The 23,954-nt window shown below is 33.5% G+C and overlaps 1 protein-coding gene across 1 annotated transcript in view; it reads right to left on the bottom strand.

Annotated features, from left to right (window-relative positions):
• Positions 1-16,127, bottom strand: part of LOC145047347 (transmembrane emp24 domain-containing protein p24beta2-like) — a 42,530-nt gene extending 26,403 nt beyond the window's left edge. Inside the window, exon 1 of the mRNA XM_078995602.1 lies at positions 15,730-16,127. Coding sequence (XP_078851728.1) covers positions 15,730-15,981 — 252 coding nt within the window. The 5' untranslated portion in view covers positions 15,982-16,127. The remainder of the gene's footprint in view (positions 1-15,729) is intronic.
• Between the last annotated feature and the right edge of the window lie 7,827 nt (positions 16,128-23,954).

Below are 23,954 nucleotides of genomic sequence, written 5' to 3'. Positions count from 1 at the left end.
TCTAGGTGTGATCACATCTTGGAGATGTAGTCACATATTGACAAGCCGGGAGAGTTGGGTGTCAAAGTCTTGAGAAAGTTAGTGGCTCAACTACTTTCTAAGTCACATAGTGAGTTCTTTTGGAACACCTATGAAACAGACTATGACAAGACCCTTAATGATCTTATCTATTTGCTAAGATCAACTTCCTGAAACTTTATGGACATTGACAATGGTGACACTGGAAATACAGGAAAAGCATTCTCTTCCCAATGGAAAGGGATCGGCCATAGTCAACTCGGTTGAACAAATGGTAAAGAGAAAAGCTAAGTTTGTGATAGTCCCGTGTACCATTATCAAAGGGTCCATATGTTTATATTGCCAAAGAAAGGGTCATTATTTGCGAAGCTGCCAAATTTACCTAAGGATGTTAAAGTCAATAAGGTTGACTCTACTTCAGGTAAAATCCACTACTCTAACTCTGTTAAGTTTCTATTCTGAGATTCTTATTACATGATGTGACTGGGTCACATGGTAATGTTTTAAGAATCAAAGAAAAGTAAAGGAACTTAAAGAAAGAATATGCTGAATCTGATCGCATAGATGGATTTCTATCGCGTAGTTTGAAGATCGGATTCTTGAGCTACTTCTTAGGAGTTATGAGATATTGCTAAGGAATAGATAACAACAAGTTTTCATATGGATTGTAAGGATAAGTTTTTCCGCATAGTTTTAAAATAAAAGAAAATTTTTGATTTTATTTATTTTAAAATATCCTTACAATGGCATTTGAGGAAAAATTGTTGCTTATATGATTCCATTAATAGCAAGAGTGGAAATATGAAATTGATTCTTTCATTTGTGGTAATGTCTAAATTTACCAAACAAGGAAAGATTCTCATCATCCAAAGTCTCAATTGGACCGGGACTTGGAATCATGCAAATTCTATAGCATGATGAATGAGAACTTTCAAGTATTGGAAAATTAAGACTAATTAGTTATTCACATGAATGTGTGAGTCAAGTAATGGACTAAGGGGTCGAGTACATAGTCATGTGCACTGATTAAGTCCACCACAAAAGATGTAAGGCTATTCGTCATAGTTTACTAAAGCTTAGTAAATATGATTATACTTACAAGCTTAAGTGTAACTCTGAGACATTGGAAAAGGTTCCAATGCATGGCAGAGCGAATAAGAAGAATCAAATTAGGCAGAAGGATAAAAGTTTCTCAAATCTGAAAAGATGGGAGAGTACTTTAGTATCAGTTTTGTGATCATCTTAATGATTAAGAAACCATATCAAAATTAGTTCTCTAAGGAAGTCTTAGTGCATTCTTATGACTAAGAAGAAGGGATCTTGAATTGTTGAAATGGTTAAATCAAGAAGACGAGTCATACTTCGTTCCAATACAAGTCTTAGAGTCATACTCCAAGATTGTAATATGAGTGACATGTCTTGAAGAAGGTTTAAGAACACTTATCAAATGTAAGAGTAAAAGTTTTCTACTCTTGTACATTTGAAATTGGTAAGTTGTGATGTTTTGGATAAAACAAAGACCAACTTAGGCCAATTGTGTGAAGTGTTTGTCTTGATTAGAATCCACACTATCTCTTGAATATCTGACAAGAGAGTCTTATAGGTCAAGAGGACAGTGGGAGTCTTAAAGGTCTTGAAAGTCTCAAGAACTAATCAAGAATGAAACCTGAAGTTCTTCACTAGCACACGACTTGAGGTTTATAACCTATCGTGTTGACATATTCTGTGCCCATTCTAGTTAAAGTTGGCTTCGCATATGAGTTCTTAGAGTTCTCAATGTGTTGCACAAAAACTTGGAAGCAATGGTAGGCCCTTGTGCTGCCAGGTGGCAAGAAGTTAAGATTGAGTTCAATCCATATGGTTTTGGATTTGTCATTATCCTTGTCTTGTGACTATGGTTTTGACAATTCACATGGATAAGAACTCATGCACCATTAAATCTAAGTGTCATAAGGTTTCTCTCCGATTCATGAAAATGATGGTGAGGAAACACTTCCACTAAGTAGATTTTAGCTAGATAGCAATTGGGATATTTGCATTCTCAAAGTCGTTAGTGGAGCGTGTGTGGTTTACCGGCACACTAACTTGGACTTGTGAGAAATGGCAAAGGTCAAAACGATCAAGACTATGATTACGACATCCCTTTTCATAGTTCTTAAAATTGTTTTGACACACCCATGAGCTATCTAAGAGAAGGTGTATGATTTTGATAAAGTCTTATCAAAACAATCTAGTATCAGAAATCTGAACTTTGGTAAGAAAGTCAATAAAGTATTGATTTCTAGAAGTCGAGCTTTCTGATTATATGTCAAAGCTAGTGGGAGCATAAGTGTTATGCTAATAATCATCATGTTAGTGGGAGCATGATAATTACGATAAGTATTGCAAGCTAGCAATGTTAATTATAGAAAACAAAAGGTTTCAATTGGGAAAAAGTTGTTTTGCTATAATTAAGGGAGAGGAAATTATACTTCATCTCAAATCTATAAGCTTAGATCGTGAGGTTTTAATCATTTAGTCAAGGATATATATGAATTTCATGTTGGAATGGCTCAACATATATACTTCATCTCAAATCTATAAGCTTAGATCGTGAGGTTTTAATCATTTAGTCAAGGATATATATGAATTTCATGTTGGAATGGCTCAACATAAGGAAATTCTGTATATGGGTCCATTATTTGCGTTCTTAAATTCGATTATGATTACGGCATCCCTTTTCATAATCTGAATTATGAGAACTTGGCAAATTGAAATGGAAATGTTATAGCAAAAGACTGGTTTAGTCTTTATGTGAGACATCATGAATCGTGTCCCATATGCTTCGGATATAGGACCGACTACATGTGCTATATTCATCCTTTCTAAAATTTTCCAAATGCCTGGGGTGTTAAGAATGGAAAAGGTTTAGAACTGGATATGACTAAAAAGGATTAAACAATTGTCGATGACAATCTAAGGTTTACCAAAGATCGGTTTCTCAAGGACAATTGGAAGTATAGTGATAATTCTGGAAGGACCATATTGACATAATCTGTAAGGAGGCAACTCTTGTTCAGAAGTGATAGTCGAAATGGAATCTGGAAATGTTTTCAAAGTTAGAATTTTCAATCTGTGTAAGATTAAGGAAACTTAATGCAAGAAGGATGTTTCCAAGGAATTGATCTCCTTTGGAATACTCTGTAATGATTGTTGCAAAGTCTTTCTGACTTTGTGCATAATCATTACAAGAGGATCAATGCATATAAGTTTAGAATCTAACAGATTTCAGTAAATAACATGAATTTGGAATTCTTGTATTTACAGTAAGGATTTGAGAGTGTGAAAAGAGAATCATTGAAGTTATGTTCAATTGATCTAGTTCACAAAGTAAAGATCATAGACAAACATAGTATGCATACTTGGTGTATGGCATGACTAGTGTTTAGAAAACATAGTGTGCATGCTTGGAGCATGGGACAACTATTGTTTTAAATTCAAGAATAATGTTGATAGCTGAAACAATATACAATGAATAATGTGTAATCATATGGTGATAAATAAAAGGTGTTTTATTTATATTCATAAGTTCTGAGACCATATTGGATTCAATTATTATTGTGTTTCACTTTGCATGTTTTGACTTCCCGAATAAACTAGGTTATTCTTCCGGAATGACTAAGTTATTCAAACCATCCACAGTCGGTCATATGTTGGAAGTAGATATGAATTAAGACTGTCATGGGTTGGCTTGTAGAGGTCTAAGTTGTTGGACAAAGGGCTACAACACTCATGAGTGCTCATAAGTTCTGAGTATTGGATTTAACCCGCGCTCATTGGAATCACTTCATGGATTTTATCACGAGTGATCATGAGACGATAATATCTTATATTCTTCAAACCTAGAGATATGAGTTGTTACTATGAGTTGGTTGTACATTGATTGCACGAAACTGCATTTGGTAACTCGGTGCTATAAAACGTGCCTTTGTGTATGATTCAACAAGTAGTAGAACAAGCCATATGAGTCGAAGTTTATCCATTCCTTTTACCTTCGGGATAAAAGCGATATCTGTGGGCCCCTCGATGATTTGATGATGACAAATGGAAGTGCTCGGCCGGGCCAAGACTGATTTGATTTGTTCAATTAGTCAGTCGTCATAAATCGGAAATCGGGAAACAACTAATGGACAGAGAGAATGATTATAATCCATGTCTCAGTCCATATGATATCTAGAATGGAGGAATATATGATCCCTTATCTAATGGACAAGTCGTTGACAAAGATCAGAGTTCATCTACAAGGTCAGAGTTCGACAGAAGCTTTTGAGAGCTACGATTGCTAGTTGGTTCCTGAAGTCATACGCAATAATAGTTTTAGACTTATCCAAGTGGGAGACTGTTGGATTAATGTCTAAGTCCATAACTATAATTGGTAAGACTTGACCCGACCCGGCATGGTCCATTTGGGTTGCATGGCATCATGCACTTGGATAGACTATAATGAGAGAAATAAGACACTTACGGTTATTAATATATTATAAGTTCTAGTATATTAATAATAAGAATAATGAGATTATTTAATTAGTATTGATCAAGAATTAATCTAGAATTAATTAAGTGATCAAAAGAAGACTAATTAAATATATGGGTTGATTGTGTAAATCATTCATTCTTATATATGTGGGCTTGTGATCCAAGATTCCTTATGTTGGACTAAGTCCATGGGGTGACCCATGGATACTCCATGGAGGTTAAAACCCATGGAGCATAAGGAATGGGTAAAGTCATGAGTTACATGGTGTAACCCTAATAGCCACCATATAAAAGAAACCCATGGCTCAAGAAATCGTGACAATGACTAACACTATGTGTATGTATGAGGGCTACACGATTTCATGAAGTGTTCTAATTTCTCTCTAAGTTATTCCAAGTGCTTATGGTGTTGTGTGAACCATTTGAGGTGTCACACTTGGGGCACTAAGCACTCAAGCTTCATGAAGACAAGCACTATCAAAGAGGTATGTATTCTATTTTGTTATATCCATTATTTTGTATGCTAGATTAGGATAATACCTTGGATGTTCATATTTGCATGTATAATAGAGAAAACATAGATCCAAGGTATTTAGGGTTGCATGTACACTTAGGAGTGTTAGAATGCTCATAACCCAACAAAAATATCACTTCATAAGACACAAGATTGAAGAAGGACTCCTTGTGACAAGGAGGATATCGTCAGATGAGAATCCTGCAGATCCCCTTACGAAGGGACTGACGAGGGTTAAGCATTTTCAGCATGCGAGACGCATCGGGCTGAGGGACGATATTAGTTTTACAGATTAGATAGTTTTTCTGAAACTTGTAAAATGTAATCGACGTTTGATGATGAATAAAATTTGTGATTTATTTATGAGTAAAGTGTTACTATCATTGTCAAATATTTACTATTGTTTCAGTTTTGCATGTTTTGACTTCCAGAATAATTAATTTATTCAAACCTCCACAATCGATCATACGTCGGAAGTAGGTATGAATCAAGATTGTCATGAATTGGGTTTGTAGATGCCTTAAAGGTGTTTAGACATGGCAATGGTTGCTGCAACATTCATGAGTACTCATAAGTTATGAGTATTGGTATAAACCCACGCTCACTTGTATCACTTCATGGAATTTATCTCGAGTGATCGTGAGACGATAACATCATATAAATCTTTAAACCTAGAGATATGAGTTGTTACCTATGAGTTGTTTGTGCATTGATTGCACGTAAACGCATCAGTAACTTGATGTTATAAAACGTGCCTTTGTGTACAATTCAATAAGTAGTAAAACAAGCATATCAGTCGAAGTTTATCTGTTCCTTCTAGAAATAGAAGCAATATCTGGGCCCCTCGATGATTTTGTGTTGACCCATGTACCAGGCCTGGTCAGAACTAAACCGATGTGTTCAGTGAAGTTCTTCGTCAAACAAATCGGAAAATCGAGAAACAACTGCTAGACAATAAGCAAGACATAGTTCCATGTGTTTGTCCGGCTGATATCATGAGAACAGAGGATTATGTGATCACTTATCTAAAATGGCGCTTCATAGTTCGACAGAGTCTTCATTGTTCGAGGGAGTTTTCGAGAGCTACGATTGTTGGTTGGTTCCTGAAGTTATAGGCAAATATAGTTATTAGACTTATCCAAGTGGGAGTCTGTTGGATAAGGTGTCTAAGTCCATAACTTATTTGGTATATACTTGACCCGACCGGCATGGTCCATTTGGGTTGCATCTCATCCAAACTATTATGGATAATTTTATGAGAGTTATACACATATGTTTATTAATATATTATGAGTTATAATATATTAATATGAAGTTACGTTATTTAATTAGTTTTAGTCTTAAATTAATTATGAGTTAATTTAGAGATTAAAAGGAATACTAATTAAATTATGGGCTATTTGTTTTATATAGTGTGGGCTAATACTCATTTGTTAATGGGCTAGGCTTATGTGGAAGTCCATGGATGATCCATGGAGATTTTAACCCATGGATCCTTGGAAAAGGAAAAGACATGGGTTATTAGGGTTTCACCCTAACCATGCACACTATATAAGCATGCTTATGGAGCATGAAATGGAGCCTAAGAGAAAACTAGTGAACTAGTGTGTGTGTGCATGTGTGTGGCCGATTTATACAAGGTGTATATTCTCATCAAAGTTTTCCAAGAGTTTGTGGTGTTTGTGATTCCATTTGAGGCATTCACACTATTGGTGCTTGGCCCTCAAACTCCTTAGAACCAAAATCACCAAAAGGTATGTAATCTCTTCTAACTCTTTTATGTTGAAATGTTCCCCATGCCATGTTAGATAGGTTATAAACCTTGGAAAATTATTATTTTGCATGTATTTAGATAAACATAGATCCAAGGTTTATTAGGGTTGCATGCACACTTAGGAAGTGTTAGATTGCTCAAAACCCAACATGGATATCATCAACTTTGAGTCATGGAAGAAGACATTCTAAAGACCGCATTCAAAACTCGCTACGGACATTACAAGCTCTTAGTTATGCCATTCATATTAACCAATGCTCCAACTGTTTTCATGGATCTCATGAATCGTGTTTGCAAAACCTACTTGTACAAATTCATTATTGTATTTATCGATGATATACTAATATACTCATGAACTAAGGAAGAGCAAGAGCATCTTCTATGAATAATCTTGGAATTGCTAAGAAAAGAAAATTTGTATGCCAAATTCTCTAAATGTGAACTATTGATTAGAGAAGTACATTTTCTACAGAACGTGGTTAGTAGGAAAGGAATCCATGTCGATCGCTCTAAAATTGAGGCTTTAAAGAACCGGGAAGCACCCAAGACACCAACCGAAGTGTGTCAATCCCTAGGCATCGCAGGCTATTATAGGAAATTCATAGAGAACATCTATACAATAGCTAAACCTCTCACAACATTAACACTAAAGGAAATAAACTTTGTTTTCTAAGACAAACAAGAGGTTGCCTTACAAAAACCAAAGGAAATGATGTGTAGTGCACCATTACTATCCCTTCTAGAAGGAACTGATGACTTCGTTGTAGATTGCAATGCTTCACATCATGGATTCGAGTGTGTATTGATGCAAAGAGAGAATATTATAGCTTACGCCTCACGACAACTTAAGGTGTATGAGAATAACTATATCACCCACGACCTAGAGTTGGGAGTTGTAGTTTTCGCCTAGAAAATATGATGCCACTATCTTTACGGGACAAAGGGCACTATTTACATGGACCACAAGAGTCTTCAACACATCTTCGATCAGAAAGAGCTTAATATGAGGTAACGAAGATGGTTAGAGCTGTTGAATAATTATGAATGTGAGATCCACTATCATCCTAGCAAAGCCAACATAGTGGCTGATGCCTTGAGCCGTAAAGAATGAGACAAACCTCGCAGAGTTAGAGCACTCATGATGACAATACAATACAATCCAATCCAATATGACCACCCATATTCAAGGTGCCAAATATGATGCTCTCATGGAAGAAAACATCGATACAAAGTGCTTGCAAGGAATGGAGACACAACTCAAACTTAGGGATGATGGAGAAAGATACCAGGAACCTGGCCATGGAAGAGTCTCATAAGATGAGATACTTCATTCATCCCATAGTAGAGAAGATGTACATGGATTTGAAGAATCTTTATTGGTGGTCGAACATGAAGGCCGAAATTGCTACATTTGTAAGCAAGTATCTAACTTGATTTAAAGTCAGAGTAGAGCATCAGAAGCTGTCAAGATTGTCACAACAACCATAGATTCCTGAGTGGAAGTGGGACCATATTGTGATGGATTTCATAACCAAACTGCCAAGACATCTACTGGCTACGACACTATATGGGTAATGGTCGATAGATTAACCAAGTCCGCTCAATTCCTACCAATAAAGGAAATAGATAAAATAGAGAAGCTAACTGGGATGTAGCTCTAAGATATAGTCAGATTACATGACGTGTCATTATCCCTTATCTCAGATAGAGATAGTAGATTCACCTCTCGATTATGGAAAAGCCTACATAAATCTCTTGGTACCCGCCTGGACATGAGCACAACCTATCATCCCTAGACCGAGGGTTAAATCGATAGAACAATCCATATGCTGGAGCATATGCTCAGAGCTTGTGTGATAGATTTTGGAAGAGCATGGGTATAGTCATCTACCCTTGATTGATTTCTCTTACAATAATAACTATCAAACAAGCATTAAGGCTACGCCATTTGAGTATCTCTATGGTAGGAAGTGTCGATCACCGATATGCTGGGCAGAGGTTGGTGATACACAATTTATCCAAGAGACCACTAAGAAGATCATACAAATCAGAAAGTGTCTGGAGACCGCTCGTAGTCACCAAAAGAGATATGCCGATGTTAGACGCAAACCTCTTGAATTCCAATTTGGAGACAAGGTAATGCTAAAGGTCTCTCCTTGGAAAGAAATCATAAGGTTAGAAAATCGGGGTAAACTTAATCCAAGATACATAGGACCTTTCAAGATACTCGTAAGGATCAATACAACAGTCTACCAACTCAAGTTGCCCCAAGAACTCAATAACATGCACGACGTCGTCCATGCGTCGACTCTCAAGAAGTATGTTTAGTGGTTAACATTTTAAGAGCTTTGATATTAGCATTTACTATATTAGTAAAGTTTAAATTTTAAATTCATCTTTGCATGTCCCATTTTCATCCACTCTCATGTTAGAAATTAATAAAATCCTTTTGGATCAACTTTTCGATCGTAACAATTGCAAAACCCTTATTCACAAAACCTTCATTCACGTTTCACAATACTCAAGAATATAGAAATCCTCATTTGAAAAACCTTCATACATGTTGGTATATACCATTACCAACATGTATCAACCGAACTTAGTGGTAGCCAAACAAATTGATACCAATTATACTTGGTACGATAGTGGTATAATTTTTTTTGTACCAACTATAATTGGTACAATACATGGTTTAGGGAAAAAAATGACCGGTAACGTACAAATTCCACCCATACTACCAGGCATAATACTATCCTCACGTTTCATAAGAAGATATTATACATGGTAGAAACTTTGCCTAAAATTATACGATAATATTATACCTAGTCGTTATGTTGGCAGATTCTCTAGGGTAACATAATACCTATTTCTTACGCTGACCAAACCTAAGGATAAACATTATACCTAGTTGTTACTGAACCCTAATATCCTAACAAAACATCAAAAACTACGATAATTATATATATATATATATATATATATATATATATATATATATATATATATATATATATATATATGTATATACACACGTATCAATGTAATTATGAAAGAGAGTTCGTATTAAAGGAAAACCAAATATATGAATAACAAGATCGATAATCATACTTTAAGGTTAAACAAAAAAGTTGTTACATGAGAATGACACTATTCATCATTTAGCTGATTAGTTTTCAGCTAATCCTGTCCTATTATTGTTAAATCTTAAGTGAACATAAATGATATGTATAGATCTGTATGTGGCTAACACCCCCACTTGCAGTTGCTAGCTACAACCTTGATGGTCGAGTCATAGTAGACATAACTTTCTAAACTATTTACGAAGTCCGATGAAGCATCGTGTGAGGCAAATATCAAGTTGAAAGCTCGATTATTGGAACTCATTGTAAAAAATGTTTGGCCAACCTGAAAAAAATAAATTCCCTACAGGGGAACGCCTTAAAGTAGTAATAGTATGCAACAATAAGCAAAAAGGATGAAAAATCTTTAAAGAGAAGTTACCGGATAGTACGAAAGGAGTGATATATCCTAAAATGAAAAGTCAGGTTGAATAGAATTTCATCTAAATTTCAAAGATAAAACTATTCTAAGTATAAAACTATAAAAACTTGTGAACTCACCAACATTATGTTGACATTTTCAAACCAAATGTTTTCTTAGAAAAATTAGCAGTGGAAGTGGCAGTGTGAAGGGAGGAGTTATTAAAGAAGCTACTAAAAGTCTTATCTGTTCTCTTATAGTTTAATCTTTGTTAAGTTATGGTCATGTGCTTGTACCACAAACAATGATGTAACCTATTATGTATAATAAATAAAATTAATGGTTATGTTATATCTTTTGTGTATTGTTCAATGTAGTTAATAACTGTGTACCACATCACACAACTCGACGCTTCCCCTACCGGCCGAGAGTGTGACATTCTCACCCCACCACCACCACCACCTCCGCCCAGTGCACTTTCAATTGATATGGACCAACTTATTACTGAGTTACAAAACAAGGTCTGTGAATTGAAAAAAAAAGGTCAGTTAATTTCGCTAACATTTGAAGCCTCATGATAAACGTTTAGCAGAGCATGACATTACTTTAGCCATGCTTCTAAAACTTATCGTGTAAGATGCTGGTACCACAAAATACAACGACCATAAGATATGGGAGCATGATTATGGGTTAGGGACACCCGAAAAACCATTGAATAACGACCATGAGCAAATGTATGCATCTATTCAATCGTCAGATGTAAAAAAGATTATGTGGAATGAATACAAAACGCCACTAACAACACCTCTTAGGCATTCTATGCGCCAAAAATTTATGTACATATGGTAAGTACCCATGGATAAAAATGAAAAGGAAAGGTGTTGCATGACAACATCCAACACCATCAGACAATCTTTTAAAACCTACCATACACAATCTATATAAAGAACGAGATGGTTCATTGTTGTTTGCTCATCGTTATTTGACTAGTATTCCGATGATTGAGTTTTGGACATGGTTATATGTGGAAAGTCACATAGGATGGTTTTAATGTGATGTAAGTTATATAATTGTGTGCTCATTACGTACTACGCTTCTAATAATAATACTTACTTCACTGCATATTTTTTGCTTGGCAGCACATCATGTTGTGGATCTCATAATTGATAGAGTGTAGACGAGATGATGCCCGGTGGATGGTTGTGCCAAAAGCCTTCAACATTGATGTATTTAACTGGAGTGACATGGCTAACGGATCCGTTTACTCAGCTTAGGCGGAATGTGATACAATATAATTGTGTTTGGATTACATTACCTAAGTAATAGTAATTTGTAATATAATGTTATTTCATCATTAATTAATTCCAAACTTTTATGTGGTTTTATATCCTAATCAATATACCATTTGCTCAATTGTTTTTGGGTGTTTTGGATTTGAAGACATTTAAAATGACTATATAGGATAGTAACTAGAAGAGCGTATATTTTTCAGAAGAAGATGAATGGTTTATAGGTATGCGAGATCGCAACCACAGACTGTTAGTGAGTATCAACTACTAAGGTACCGAATCAATTGATGCAATCTCAGTTGAGAGTTTCAACATGACCCTCGAAAAGGCCCCAGACATACCATAATAGATTGCCAATATAAGAGATTGTGGGGTGTTTTTGTATTGGTTCCTGCAGATGTTGATAACTGAGAAATTTTTTAGGGTATAAGGATAAAGGCCATTTGAACATTACAATATTACTTAAAACATATCACTTAAGTATATGTATTTATTAGTTTTTGTTGATTTTAAAATTATAATTCAATTTTAGATTTAATAAAAACAAAACTTATACAAAAAGAAAAAGAAAAAAATAACACAAAACACATTTTACGCATAAAAAAAAAACCATTCCAAAACGAGTGTCCGGAATCATACTCCAGTGTTCCGAAGAACTCTTTGGAATGATCTATTATGGACAAAATAGTTATCTTGGGGTCGATAATACTAACCATTTTTATCTATTAAATTTTTTGTATAATTATCATTTTTTTGGTTTACTAATGATATATTTACCCTCCTTATTAAACCTTTAAAACTTTATTATTATTATTTATTATTTTTATTTGTTTCATTTTGATCACCAATACTAAATATTAAATTCGTAATGATCGTATGATATTCTTATCATTATCTAATTTTATAAGGTTATGCGGAGTCGAAAGTGCCAAGCCAAGTGTTAAGCTCGCCAACTACATTGAAACACCGCCCCTAGCTCTCGCTAGGGGGCCTGCCATTGTTGAGTCGTCATAGTCTTAATGAGGTGAAAGAAAAAGCTTGCTTGGTTTCGATTGGTTGCATGCAATGTTCTAGCTTTACTTTTCAGTTTGCATGATTATTTTGACGAGAATGCTCTCTTTGAAGGATATTATTTCCGCAGACGGTTCCGGATGCATAAAGATTTGTTTATACGTATTGTAGAAGGTGTGACTTCAGTGTCTGAGTATATGCAACAACGTGCAGACGGAAGAGGTACATTAGGCTTTGATCCAATTCAAAAATGTGCTGTCGTATTTCGTATGTTAGCATATGGAACCCCCCTGATGCACTAGACGGGAGTTTTAGAATGTCTGCATATACTGCCCGATATAGTCTTCATGAATTTTGCATAGTTGTCATGTCTTTGTATGGTCCACGATATTTGCGTAGGCCAATCGGCCTACTGCTTGTGACATACAACAATTGTATGATCATCATGGGAATGTCCATGGTTTGCTTGGGATGTTAGGAAGTTTAGATTTCATGCACTGGAGATGGAATGTGTGTCCTAACGCATATCAAGGACAATACACAAAGGGCAATTATCATTATCCCACAGTCGTACTTGAAGTTGTAACGTCACAAGATTTGTGGATATGACATGCCTTTTTCGGTAGTGCCGGTTCGCTTAATGACGTTAATATTATCAATAATTCACAAATATTCAACAAGGTGTATGACGGTACTGCCCCAGATTCATCATTTGTATTGCGAGGAACATAATACAAATGTGGGTACTATCTTGTGGATGAGATCTATCCTGACCTTTCTGTTTTTGTTAAAAGTTTGTCATGTCCGGATGACCCTCAGAGAGCTAAATTTAAGAAAGTTTAAGAAAAAGCAAGAAAAGATATTGAACGAGTGTTTCGAGCACTTAAAAAGCGTTGGCAGATAGTTGCAAAACCATCCATGTTTCGTGATATTTCTAATATGACAGAGGTAATGTATATATGTATCATATTGCATAATATGATATTAGAACATGAAGGAAACACGATATGTGAGTACGACGAGAATGAAGTCATCCCGGAGACACAACCACTAGAATATGGTGGTCAAGAATGGATGCAAAGATTGAGGATAATTCAGAGTGCAGTAATCCATACCGATCTTTGCCGCCATTTGACCGATCATCTTTGGACGATGGATAATCTTGATCTAAATATGCCACCAGAATTCGAATTGGAAGGCCAGTATTTGGAGGAAGACCCGTTGCTGTAGTGTGTGGGTTTTTTTTTATGAAGTGAGTTTTAATAATGAAGTGCGTTTTTTTATGTATTAAATCATGTTTTAATAATGAAGTGTGTTTTTTTGTGTATTAAATAAAAAATTATTTGTTTATTAAAATAAAGTAATTAAATTAAATTACATAAAATAAATAGAAAAAATATATTTATTAAAAGATAGTAATTAAATTAAATTAGAAAAAAGAAAATACAAAAAATTGAGTGCTAAGAGTATTACCACTCCTTACAAAATGTTAAGTGTAAGTGTTAAACAAAGAAAAATGACGTGACATTAAAAATACTTATGTGATAAAGTGCCAAGAGTATCATCATTCCTCTTAATCTAATTATATATGTAATGTTGTTTAACAAGATAAAAATATGAAATATGGACTCTAGATATAATAGTAATATTTAATTTTGTCTATTGTAATATATTTATTTTATTTCATATTTTTTTTAATGACTGGTTGGTGGTTAGAAGTTAATAATCATCAATATTCGGATTAGAACCAAAAACCTCAAATCTTAGAGTCAAAACCTCTAACAAACGAACTAATCCCACACTGACATTTTTATTTCATGTTTTTGTTAAGTACTTTTTAATTTTATCCATATCACACGTACTTAAAAAAAATAACAAATTAGATTAGAGGTTTTATAAAATATTTCATAAACATAAGTATAAATTAGTTATTTTTGTAAGTTTTTTTTTTTTAGAAACAGATTTGTGATTGAATATTGTTTAAGTCGATAACATTTTACTAGTTAAAAAGCAATGTAAATATGACATGACAAATTAAAAAACTATACACGAGGTTATATCGTTTGATAAATGATATATAAGCTGTAAATAATTTCTTTTATAGATCTTAAAAGACTATTAAGTTCAATCTATTTTTAATGCAAGTCTTTAAACTATGTTCTTCAATCCAAAATTTTAATCCGTAAGGGACACTTTGACCTAATATACTAATTTTTTTTTTTCTTTTGGATACTTCTTTTCGTTGCAACAATCTTAAATTGTTTATCAAATTATTTGTGACTTCAAATCATAAGATTATGATAGTAAGATGAAAGATATCATTCAACGTCCTGAAGTCATAGAGAACATCCGTAAAACCATATTCAATCTTTAACACTATCTTATCCCATTATACTATTTAACACTAAAAATAATATTCTAGATATATTTCATTTTATCCAGTAGTGTAAAAGATAATGTCGATGAATAATATACCATTATGTTTAGTGTTATAGTATTCACCAACACTATGGGTGTGCTCTCACATAACTAGTTGATAGTGAGTAGTGGATAATGTGTAATTAGTAGTGAGTAGCTGGTAGCGTTTTGTTAAACACTACGCGAGTAAATTTTGAATTTGAAGCGTTTTGTTTAGACTAAACGCTAAAGTTTGTAGCGTCAAACGAAGCTTTTTAATTTGTTTAAAGAATAACATTTTGTCAAACGCTAACTGTTAGAAGTTTCCAAACATTCCGTACCAAACACTATTTATATATAATGTTTCAATAAATAAAGTTGAAGCTAATAAGTTAGAAAAATCCTTGTAGAGTTTGTAGTTATTAAATTTAATAAAGTAGGTTTCCGCTTTTAAAAAAAAAGGTCGAGGGATGCAATATTGGCATCTTGCAAAGAGTAAAATTATAGAGAATGATAAATAAAATGAGCTTAGTAAAATGTTGGGGTTGAAGATGACGTAACTACATCAAACAATTAAGTATTCAATAAATAAAGTTGAAGCTAACAAGTAAGAAAATCCTTGTAGAGTTGTAGTTATTATATTTAATGAATTAGGTTTTCGCTTTTAATAAAAGAAGTCGATGAATGCAATTTTTCAAAGAGTAAAATTATAGAAAAAGATAAACAAATACCACAAGATCGGTGGGAAATTCCGTATAGTGAATATCATCATGATCTTCAACATTAATAACCACAAACGAAAATCGAACCGTCACACCATACTCAAATTTTTGTGAAAAACAATCTCTCCTATCTATCACAAATCTTATCCCAAACACTCCCCCTGTGTTAGCCGTTAAAAACACTATTATCGCCGCCATCGCCACCACCAACGACATTCTCATTTGATACAAACACATATTAATCAGTTTAAGGAACACCATGAGAACTTTTAGACTCAAGTTAAGGACTATGGATAACTGAGAAACGAAAGAGCAAAATATTATTACCTACTTTACCTTTGATTCGTTTTGGGTTATAAGTTGAAATACATAAATGGTTGAGAATGAGGCGGAAGTAAAAAAAAACATGACCGAAAAAGTTTGACCCAACCCAATACGAAGTCATAGGTTGTTCTTAGGCCGGACAATTTTAGATTAATTACAATTCCAGTCCTTTAATATATCACAATCTACATGTTCAGTCTAAAACTATTAATAACTACAATTGAAGTTTAAAATAATCAATTAATGAAAATTTGGTCGCTGTTTTTTATGGGAAATTCTATTCGTACCCCTTCATTTGCCTTGTGTAACCCCGATGTGAGTGTAGTAGGACTTTATGTACCTCCCATGATGTAACGATTTATGTGAATGATGTAGATACACATAATAACACCATTTTTTATTCCATATACTAATGTGTTATTATGTTAAGTTATTTGATGAGATGCATTGATGTAACAATTTGCTTCTTTCTCGGTCTTGTTTTAATTAACGATCGCTGTTTTTTTTATTTTATTTTATTGAAGAAGAGGAATTAAAAAACTACAATCAAATCAAATCCATTTCGTTCCAAAAATATCGAAAGCGATCTTTTTTTAAAAAAAAATTGAAACTTTGTCTTCATCTAAAATTAAGTTCTTATGATTTCACACATTCTAACATGTATTAAATAGTCACAACCAAGGATTAATAGGTTTGATGAAAAAACGTTCAAGATCTTGGTGTGAAAACACAAATATGATTGCAGAAAACAACTAGGAGCAAAATAATCGTTAGCCGATGTCAACTAACAGTATTTTAAAGAATACATTGTAAATAATCAGCCCGAAAAGTAAAATTACTAACCACATGACAAAACGTTTTTTTAACATGGTTACACTATCGAGGTGATCGTCTACGTCTACACTTAAAGAAGATATCTTTTTTTCCCATGAGAACCAAAATCGAACAGTTCAAAAACATTGCATTGAATTTTTTTCCCATGAGAACCAAAATCGAACAGTTCAAAAACATTGCATTGAAATAACAGTATATCACCGTGTTTTAAAGCTTGTAAGATATACATAGAATCCATGGTTTACTATCCAAAAGAGTCTATATGGATAAAATGGTAGACTCCAACATACATAGAGACATTCAAGATCATGTTTATTCGATATGGGACACAACAACACTCTTCCCGAAGACAAATTCTCTGTATTGATAAATAAGGCGGTGTTAAGCCATGAAGGAGCTAGACGCTGACTATGATACCACGTAAGATACATGTCGTTATGGCGAGATGACATAGTCAACGTATATAAAGACATATGAGATCATGTTTAGTCTATATATGTCACACTAACAAAACTTACTAAATCATTATCTAAGATAGCAACATTTTAATGTCTCTGAACTTAAAGTGAATTATGCAATTATATTTGTGATATTCTTCATCATGATTTTTGATTATACGTTACATAGTCTACTTAAACATATTATAGTTATGGTATTCTTCATCATGGTTTTTGATTAAATCGTTATCTATGATAGCAAGATATTATACCTACTTAGACATTTCTTATGGTGAATGTTCTATGATCAATAAGATATTATACCTACTTAGACATTTCTTATGGTGAATGTTCTATGATCAATAGACGTTCCTCTTCAGACTATTATGTATTTTTCAACGTGAATTAGATCTTTTGTCCATCCAAAAAGTCAATGTATTATCACCCTATCAAGCGTTGATGCAATATAACCAACAAAACAACCAAAACATGTTGGTTACACAGTTTGTTATGTGAATGACATCCCTTACCCACCAAAGCCATCATTGTCTACTATGATATTATTATCTTAGTATACATTTCTACAAACCCCGTTCAATATAAGCAAGCCAGATATATAGAGATACATCATTTGCTCATGACAAGGTTACTTTAGGTGATGTACGTGTTTTTCATGTCCCTTTCCGTTCTCAACATGCATGTTGATATCTTCATTAAGAATATACCTGCATGAATCCTCCATCTGAGGGTGCATATTAGTGTACGTATATGTTTTCGTAGTCTTGGCCTACGGACCATTAGGTTAGATGTTATTACATATTGCACTTAAATATGTTTTCCTGAATTTTAGATGTTATTACATATTGCACTTTAATATGTTTCCATGAATTAAGATCATTATTACTAACGGGAAAATTATTTTCAAACAAGTTTAGGTTATGAGCGATTTGATTGTTAAAAAAAAGACCAACTCTTTGTTGTGTTCTCTATCCAAATTCAAATATCGAAGAAAACTTTGGGTTGCAGATCACTTATTTCTCGTGGACATATTTTTTTGTTTATATATATATATATATATATATATATATATATATATATATATATATATATATATATATATATATATATATATATATATATATATATATATATATATATATATATATATATATATTCGAATACCTGACTTCGATTTTAATTAAAAGTTTTTGTATTTGAAAACATGAAAAAATAAACGAAAAGGGATAAAAACGATCAAGTGTAAGTATCTCATTTCACATTACTTAATGTTTTAATTTTGAGGGAGTTAAGCAAATGATAAATCTCCGTAAATTAATTATTTTAGATTTAGATTGCATCAATTGAAACTTATAAAGTAAATCTGTAAATCATGAAAACATTAGGGATGAAATTGTAGTTTAATTACGGTTTTATAGTGCCCTAACTGAGCCATACTTTCGGGTGGATCGGGTGTGGATCAGGTTAGACATAGCCTTTGTATGATAACTATAAATCAACATTTTAAAATATTTTATTAGGGATGAAATTGTAGTTTAATTACGGTTTTATCATAGAATTTCTAACTATAAATCAACATTTTAAAATATTTTATTAACATAGCCTTTGTATGATAACTTTTATTATGGTATCATGAATAGCAAAGTGTACTCGATTTTGTAGTCTACTTGTACACATTGTTTTTTAGATTTCAAATAATCACCAAAAAATAGACAAAAAAAACTAATACAACAAAACCAAACTAAGGTTTTGTTTGTTTTTTGAAAAAAACCTCTTCAAATCTCTTACTGCTGGTGCAGCACACGCGCAACAATTTTCATATTGCAGTTGTTTGTTTTTTAGAAGTCTTCTGAGTCAAAAACCTCTACGCAGACTCTGTTTGGCGCAGCACTTGTACTGCCTCTTCTAACCTCTTCCAACATCTTCTTCTTTTTTTATTGCTGAAAATTTGATTATATGTTATTAAAATTTTATTTCACATTTTTTTTTCGTTTTTTTTTCGTTTATTCTTATTGAATTTATTTTTTATTTTTTTATATTCAATAATGATAATTTCTTAATGAAATATCATTATTTTTTTACTAAAATATCTTTATTTTTTGTTGAAATATCATTCTTTTTTACTGAAATATCATTAATTTTTACCGAAATGTTATACATTATTAAATTTTACGTATTAAAAAGTTATTTTCGGTTTATAAAATTAATTTATTTTAATTTTTTAATATCTGCAGCAGTATGCAGATGTTAAAAAAAACAAACACGCTTCTTATTATAGTCTGCAGCCGTTTGATCCACCTCTTCTACTGCAGAGGGTTGCAGAGGTGGTCCGCAGACTTCATGAATTTTTGCTTCAGAAAATCAAACAGCACCTAAGTTTAAGACACATGGTAGTTCTTTACGCCTTAAGGTTATAATCGATGTCAATCTCATTAAAATCGATTTCAATCTCTTTAAAATTACAACTTTTTAATCAGTAAAAAAAGTGGAATAAGTTGAGACAAGGTGTAACACTCGTTTTCCAGAATGAATTAGTTGGTTATCTAGAGGAATCAAAAGTGTAGTTTTTAAGGAAAACCATCTGTCATAACATGGTGCATGAAATACCACGATGTGGCTTGACATCCTAGGGATGCGTGTTTTATTGATCACCACGACATGGCAAGTAGAGTGCCACGACATGGTGGCTGTAGCAGCCCAAACCCATTAATTTTTAGGGTTACTCCTTGACATTACTTAATATTTTAATTTTAAGGGAGTTAAGTAAATGATAAAGCTTCATAAATTAATTATTTTAGATTTAGATGGCATCAATTGAAACTTATAAACTAAATATATAAATCATGGAAAACTTTAAGGATGAAATTGTAGTTTAGTCACGATTTTATAATGCCCTAACTGAGCCATACTTTTGGGTGACTCAGGTTGTTAGACAATATCATGAAATTTCTAACTATAAATCAACATTTTAAAAATATTTTACTAACATAGCCTTTGTATGATCACTTTATTATGGCGTCTTAAACAACAAAGTGTACCTGATTTTCTAGTCTACTTGTACACATTGTTTTTTAGAGTTCAAATAATCACCAAAAAATAGACAAAAACTATTACAACAAAACCGGACTAAGTTTAAGACACATGATAGTTCTTTATTTAGGAACCCATTTTGACGAGTGGCTTGTACGTAATAAGAATATATTGAGATTTAACGATAATAAAAATATGAAGAACACGATGAGATGAGTAATCCAATGATTTTACTAGAAAGAGAGATAAAATAATATAATGAAGAACACATGGGTTGGGAGAGACAACTCTCCCGTTCACTCTAACTAGACAAAGGGACTACATTTTAGGTGCACACATAATACATGACCACTCCCTCTCTATTTATAGAGAGATAACTTACACACAATAAAGGGAATAAAATAACCTATCTATGAATCATAATTTGTAGAGCATTTCTACCCCCAACAGGTTCTCCCTAAATGCTCACAAATGATGAAGGATGCAAATACAATGATAAAAGACTAAAATACATAATATCCAACTAGCAAGTGCGGTAATAAAATGATACATAATGAGAACCAAATGTTGAAATGTCTATGAAACTCTGAAGTGTCTGTGATCTCTGAGACCGGGCGATGAAATCTCTGTAGTGTAATCAAATTCTTCTAAATACCAAGACTTAAGCATCTTCGGTGCTGAAGAGTGAGATTCCAATCCATAGATGTGATCAGTGAACCACGTTGATCAATTTCAAAAGTTTACCAATAACTCCTGAACTGTATGTCCCATAATCAAATCACACTTCGTCTTCAAAGATTATGAAACAAATCTTATTCTCGATCCATAAAACACCCAAAGTAATTCAAAAAGAATAACCTGCTAAAACATGAAAACATCCCGAAGTAGAGTCTGAATAATAAATAATTTGGATCTGGGAAGTATCTAGTGAGGCCAAAAATTTGATCATGATGACCAAAAGCCAGTGCCACATCGCATCACTAAATAAATCATCATCTTCAGAAGTCTTGAAATCCAAGATCAAACAATCATAAATCAGATCTGGATGTTAACATAATCTTCTCCCTATTTTTGATAAACAATGCCAGGATATTAAAAATAAATAAACCAAACAAGAGAATGTTGGATACCAAGAACTTCACATGTTCACCCTAGATGTATGAAGGGTCTCGATAAAACATGAGAATGAGAGTAAAATAACTACTATCCGGTCATATGTAGTCGGTTGATTCTATTGTTGAAAACTGCTCGAACAAGTACCAAAGTAACAACAAGAACTACGCGTGAAAAATCTATGCTCTGCTGAAATATGCTGATGTACCCAAAATGTGGTGTCGGAACTCTTGAATCTGTCTTCAATAAATAAATTCCACTTGCTCAAGATACATGGTTCGTCAACCAAATATCACGAGCGACAAGTCACAAAAAGTCTTCGTAGAGCGAAGTTACGAAGTAACTTCGTTAATCAAACGCAACTATTGTGCAATCCTCGCGAAGAAAAATATGATGTACGACTGCGATATGGAAGATAACTTGTCCGTAAACACTGATCCAAGGACTGCTGGTCGAAATACCTTGATTAAAGGGCAATCCTTGTGCAAAGGATAATAAAATTCTTCCATTATAATCAGCAAGAAGTAATCCATCGTGACGATCGAAGCTTTAATAAATTCTTGAAAGATCCCTTTTATGAAGACATGTAACATCCAAAATTTCAAACCAATTTAAACTTTTCAAAACATGTCAAGTTCATCAAAACATTTCAACTTTGTTTTCAAAATATTGATTATCATAGTTTTTCCCAGAAACTTAAACACAATAGGAGGCGTTGTACGATCACGCCTTGGCCTTACCTTGATCCTCTAATGTACCTGAAATAATAAACTGAAACTGTAAGCCTCAAAGCCTGAAAGCTTAGTGAGTTTCCCTTAAAATACCGATACACATACATTCCACATAGCAATATCAACATTAACATATCATATCAATCAAAACAGAACATCATGCACTGGGTCCATAGCTTTTCAAGCTGGACTACCACCTGGGCCCTCATTATGAGTCTGGAATGCCTACCGGGCCCTCAGCTCGTATCTGGAATGCCATCGATCCCTCAGTACGAGTCTGGAATGCCTACCGGGCCCTTAACTCGTATCTGGAATGCTCTCGAGTCCTTAGTATGAGTCTGGAATGCCTACCGGGCCCTCAGCTCATATCTGGAATACTCTAGGGTTTGTTGGCTACCGCACGGAGCAATACAACCTCAACCCATCCCACATAACATGTCGACATGTATCATGACTAATGCACATACAAATAATCATACAGTATCACAGGCAGTCCTACAAATCTATCCGACTAGTATATCAACTGACATTCATCACTAACTCAACTCAACATATCAATAACTACTAGGATATCAAATCCAATGGGTCGGCCTTTGGTGCCTTAGACCCCTTAGCATGTTTCAATCTCGAGTGTGCCCTTCAGGTTTTGTGACTGGGATGCCGAGGATCACAAAACAAGGTGTGAAGTAACCATGCAAATTACTTGGTACCCTTAAGTGTTTACCCCTCAATCGATGTGCCGGTTAACCACACACTCTCCATCGATACTATGATAAGCATTAAGTTACCCTTTGCCTACCTTGTTAAATACGAGTTAGTGTGCCGGTTAACCACACACACTCCACTAACCGACTTAAACAAAGTGCAAAGTGTAATTTCATGGATTAGCACTTTATTCACATTTTCCTAAGTAACTAAGATTGGGTATTATTAAGAGTTTAGTTACTTAGTATTTATCATTAATACTTTTAATGAAGGGAGAATTATAGTCTTGTCAAACCCGTTCGGCTAATGACCCTCCACCAGTCAAGCAAGCGGTGGGTGAGAGTGGACACCCATTAAGTTGTCATTTTATAGGCAACAACCTTATACCCACCTTATAGACCGGCTTCGTGAATGAGGCGTACTAGCGGTAAGACTGACTTTACTCTTATACATATATATATATATATATATATATATATATATATTATTAACTTATAATATTATAATGTATAAGGGTTGCATTTTAACTTTTAAATTCTAAGGGCTAACTTGGAATTAAAGTATTCATGGGGAAAAATTTACAAATTCCAAAACATAAGGGCAAGTTTTGAAACTATTCAAAACTCTTGGATTTTCATAACTTACGAGTTTAATTAAAGTTTTAAAAACTTTAATGAAGTGACTCTTGAACATCCATAACTTGAGGACAAGTTATGGAGTCATAAAACAATTTAATGAGGAAAAAGACTCTTCATTTTGTAACATATGGCAACTTTTATGAGTTTTAAGATTCATAAATGTGACTTATAAGTTACATAAACACATTTTATGAACTTCTTTTAGATTAATTTGGATTAAAACCAACTATCACATAATTTTATTCATTAATCTAAATTCACTCATAAAACAAGGTAAAACAAAAAACTTTTGGTGATCCATAACTTATTCTTAAGTTATGAAATCCTTTAAAACATTAACACCAAATTTTGTAACTCCATAAAAACTTTGAATCAAATTTTTTTAAAAACCTTTTCATATCCAT

Source organism: Lactuca saligna, chromosome 5 (genome assembly GCF_052625555.1).
Source record: "Lactuca saligna cultivar CGN05327 chromosome 5, ASM5262555v1, whole genome shotgun sequence".
In the NCBI taxonomy this organism is placed as follows: Eukaryota; Viridiplantae; Streptophyta; class Magnoliopsida; order Asterales; family Asteraceae; genus Lactuca; species Lactuca saligna.
This window is presented reverse-complemented; position numbering and strand designations above follow the sequence as displayed.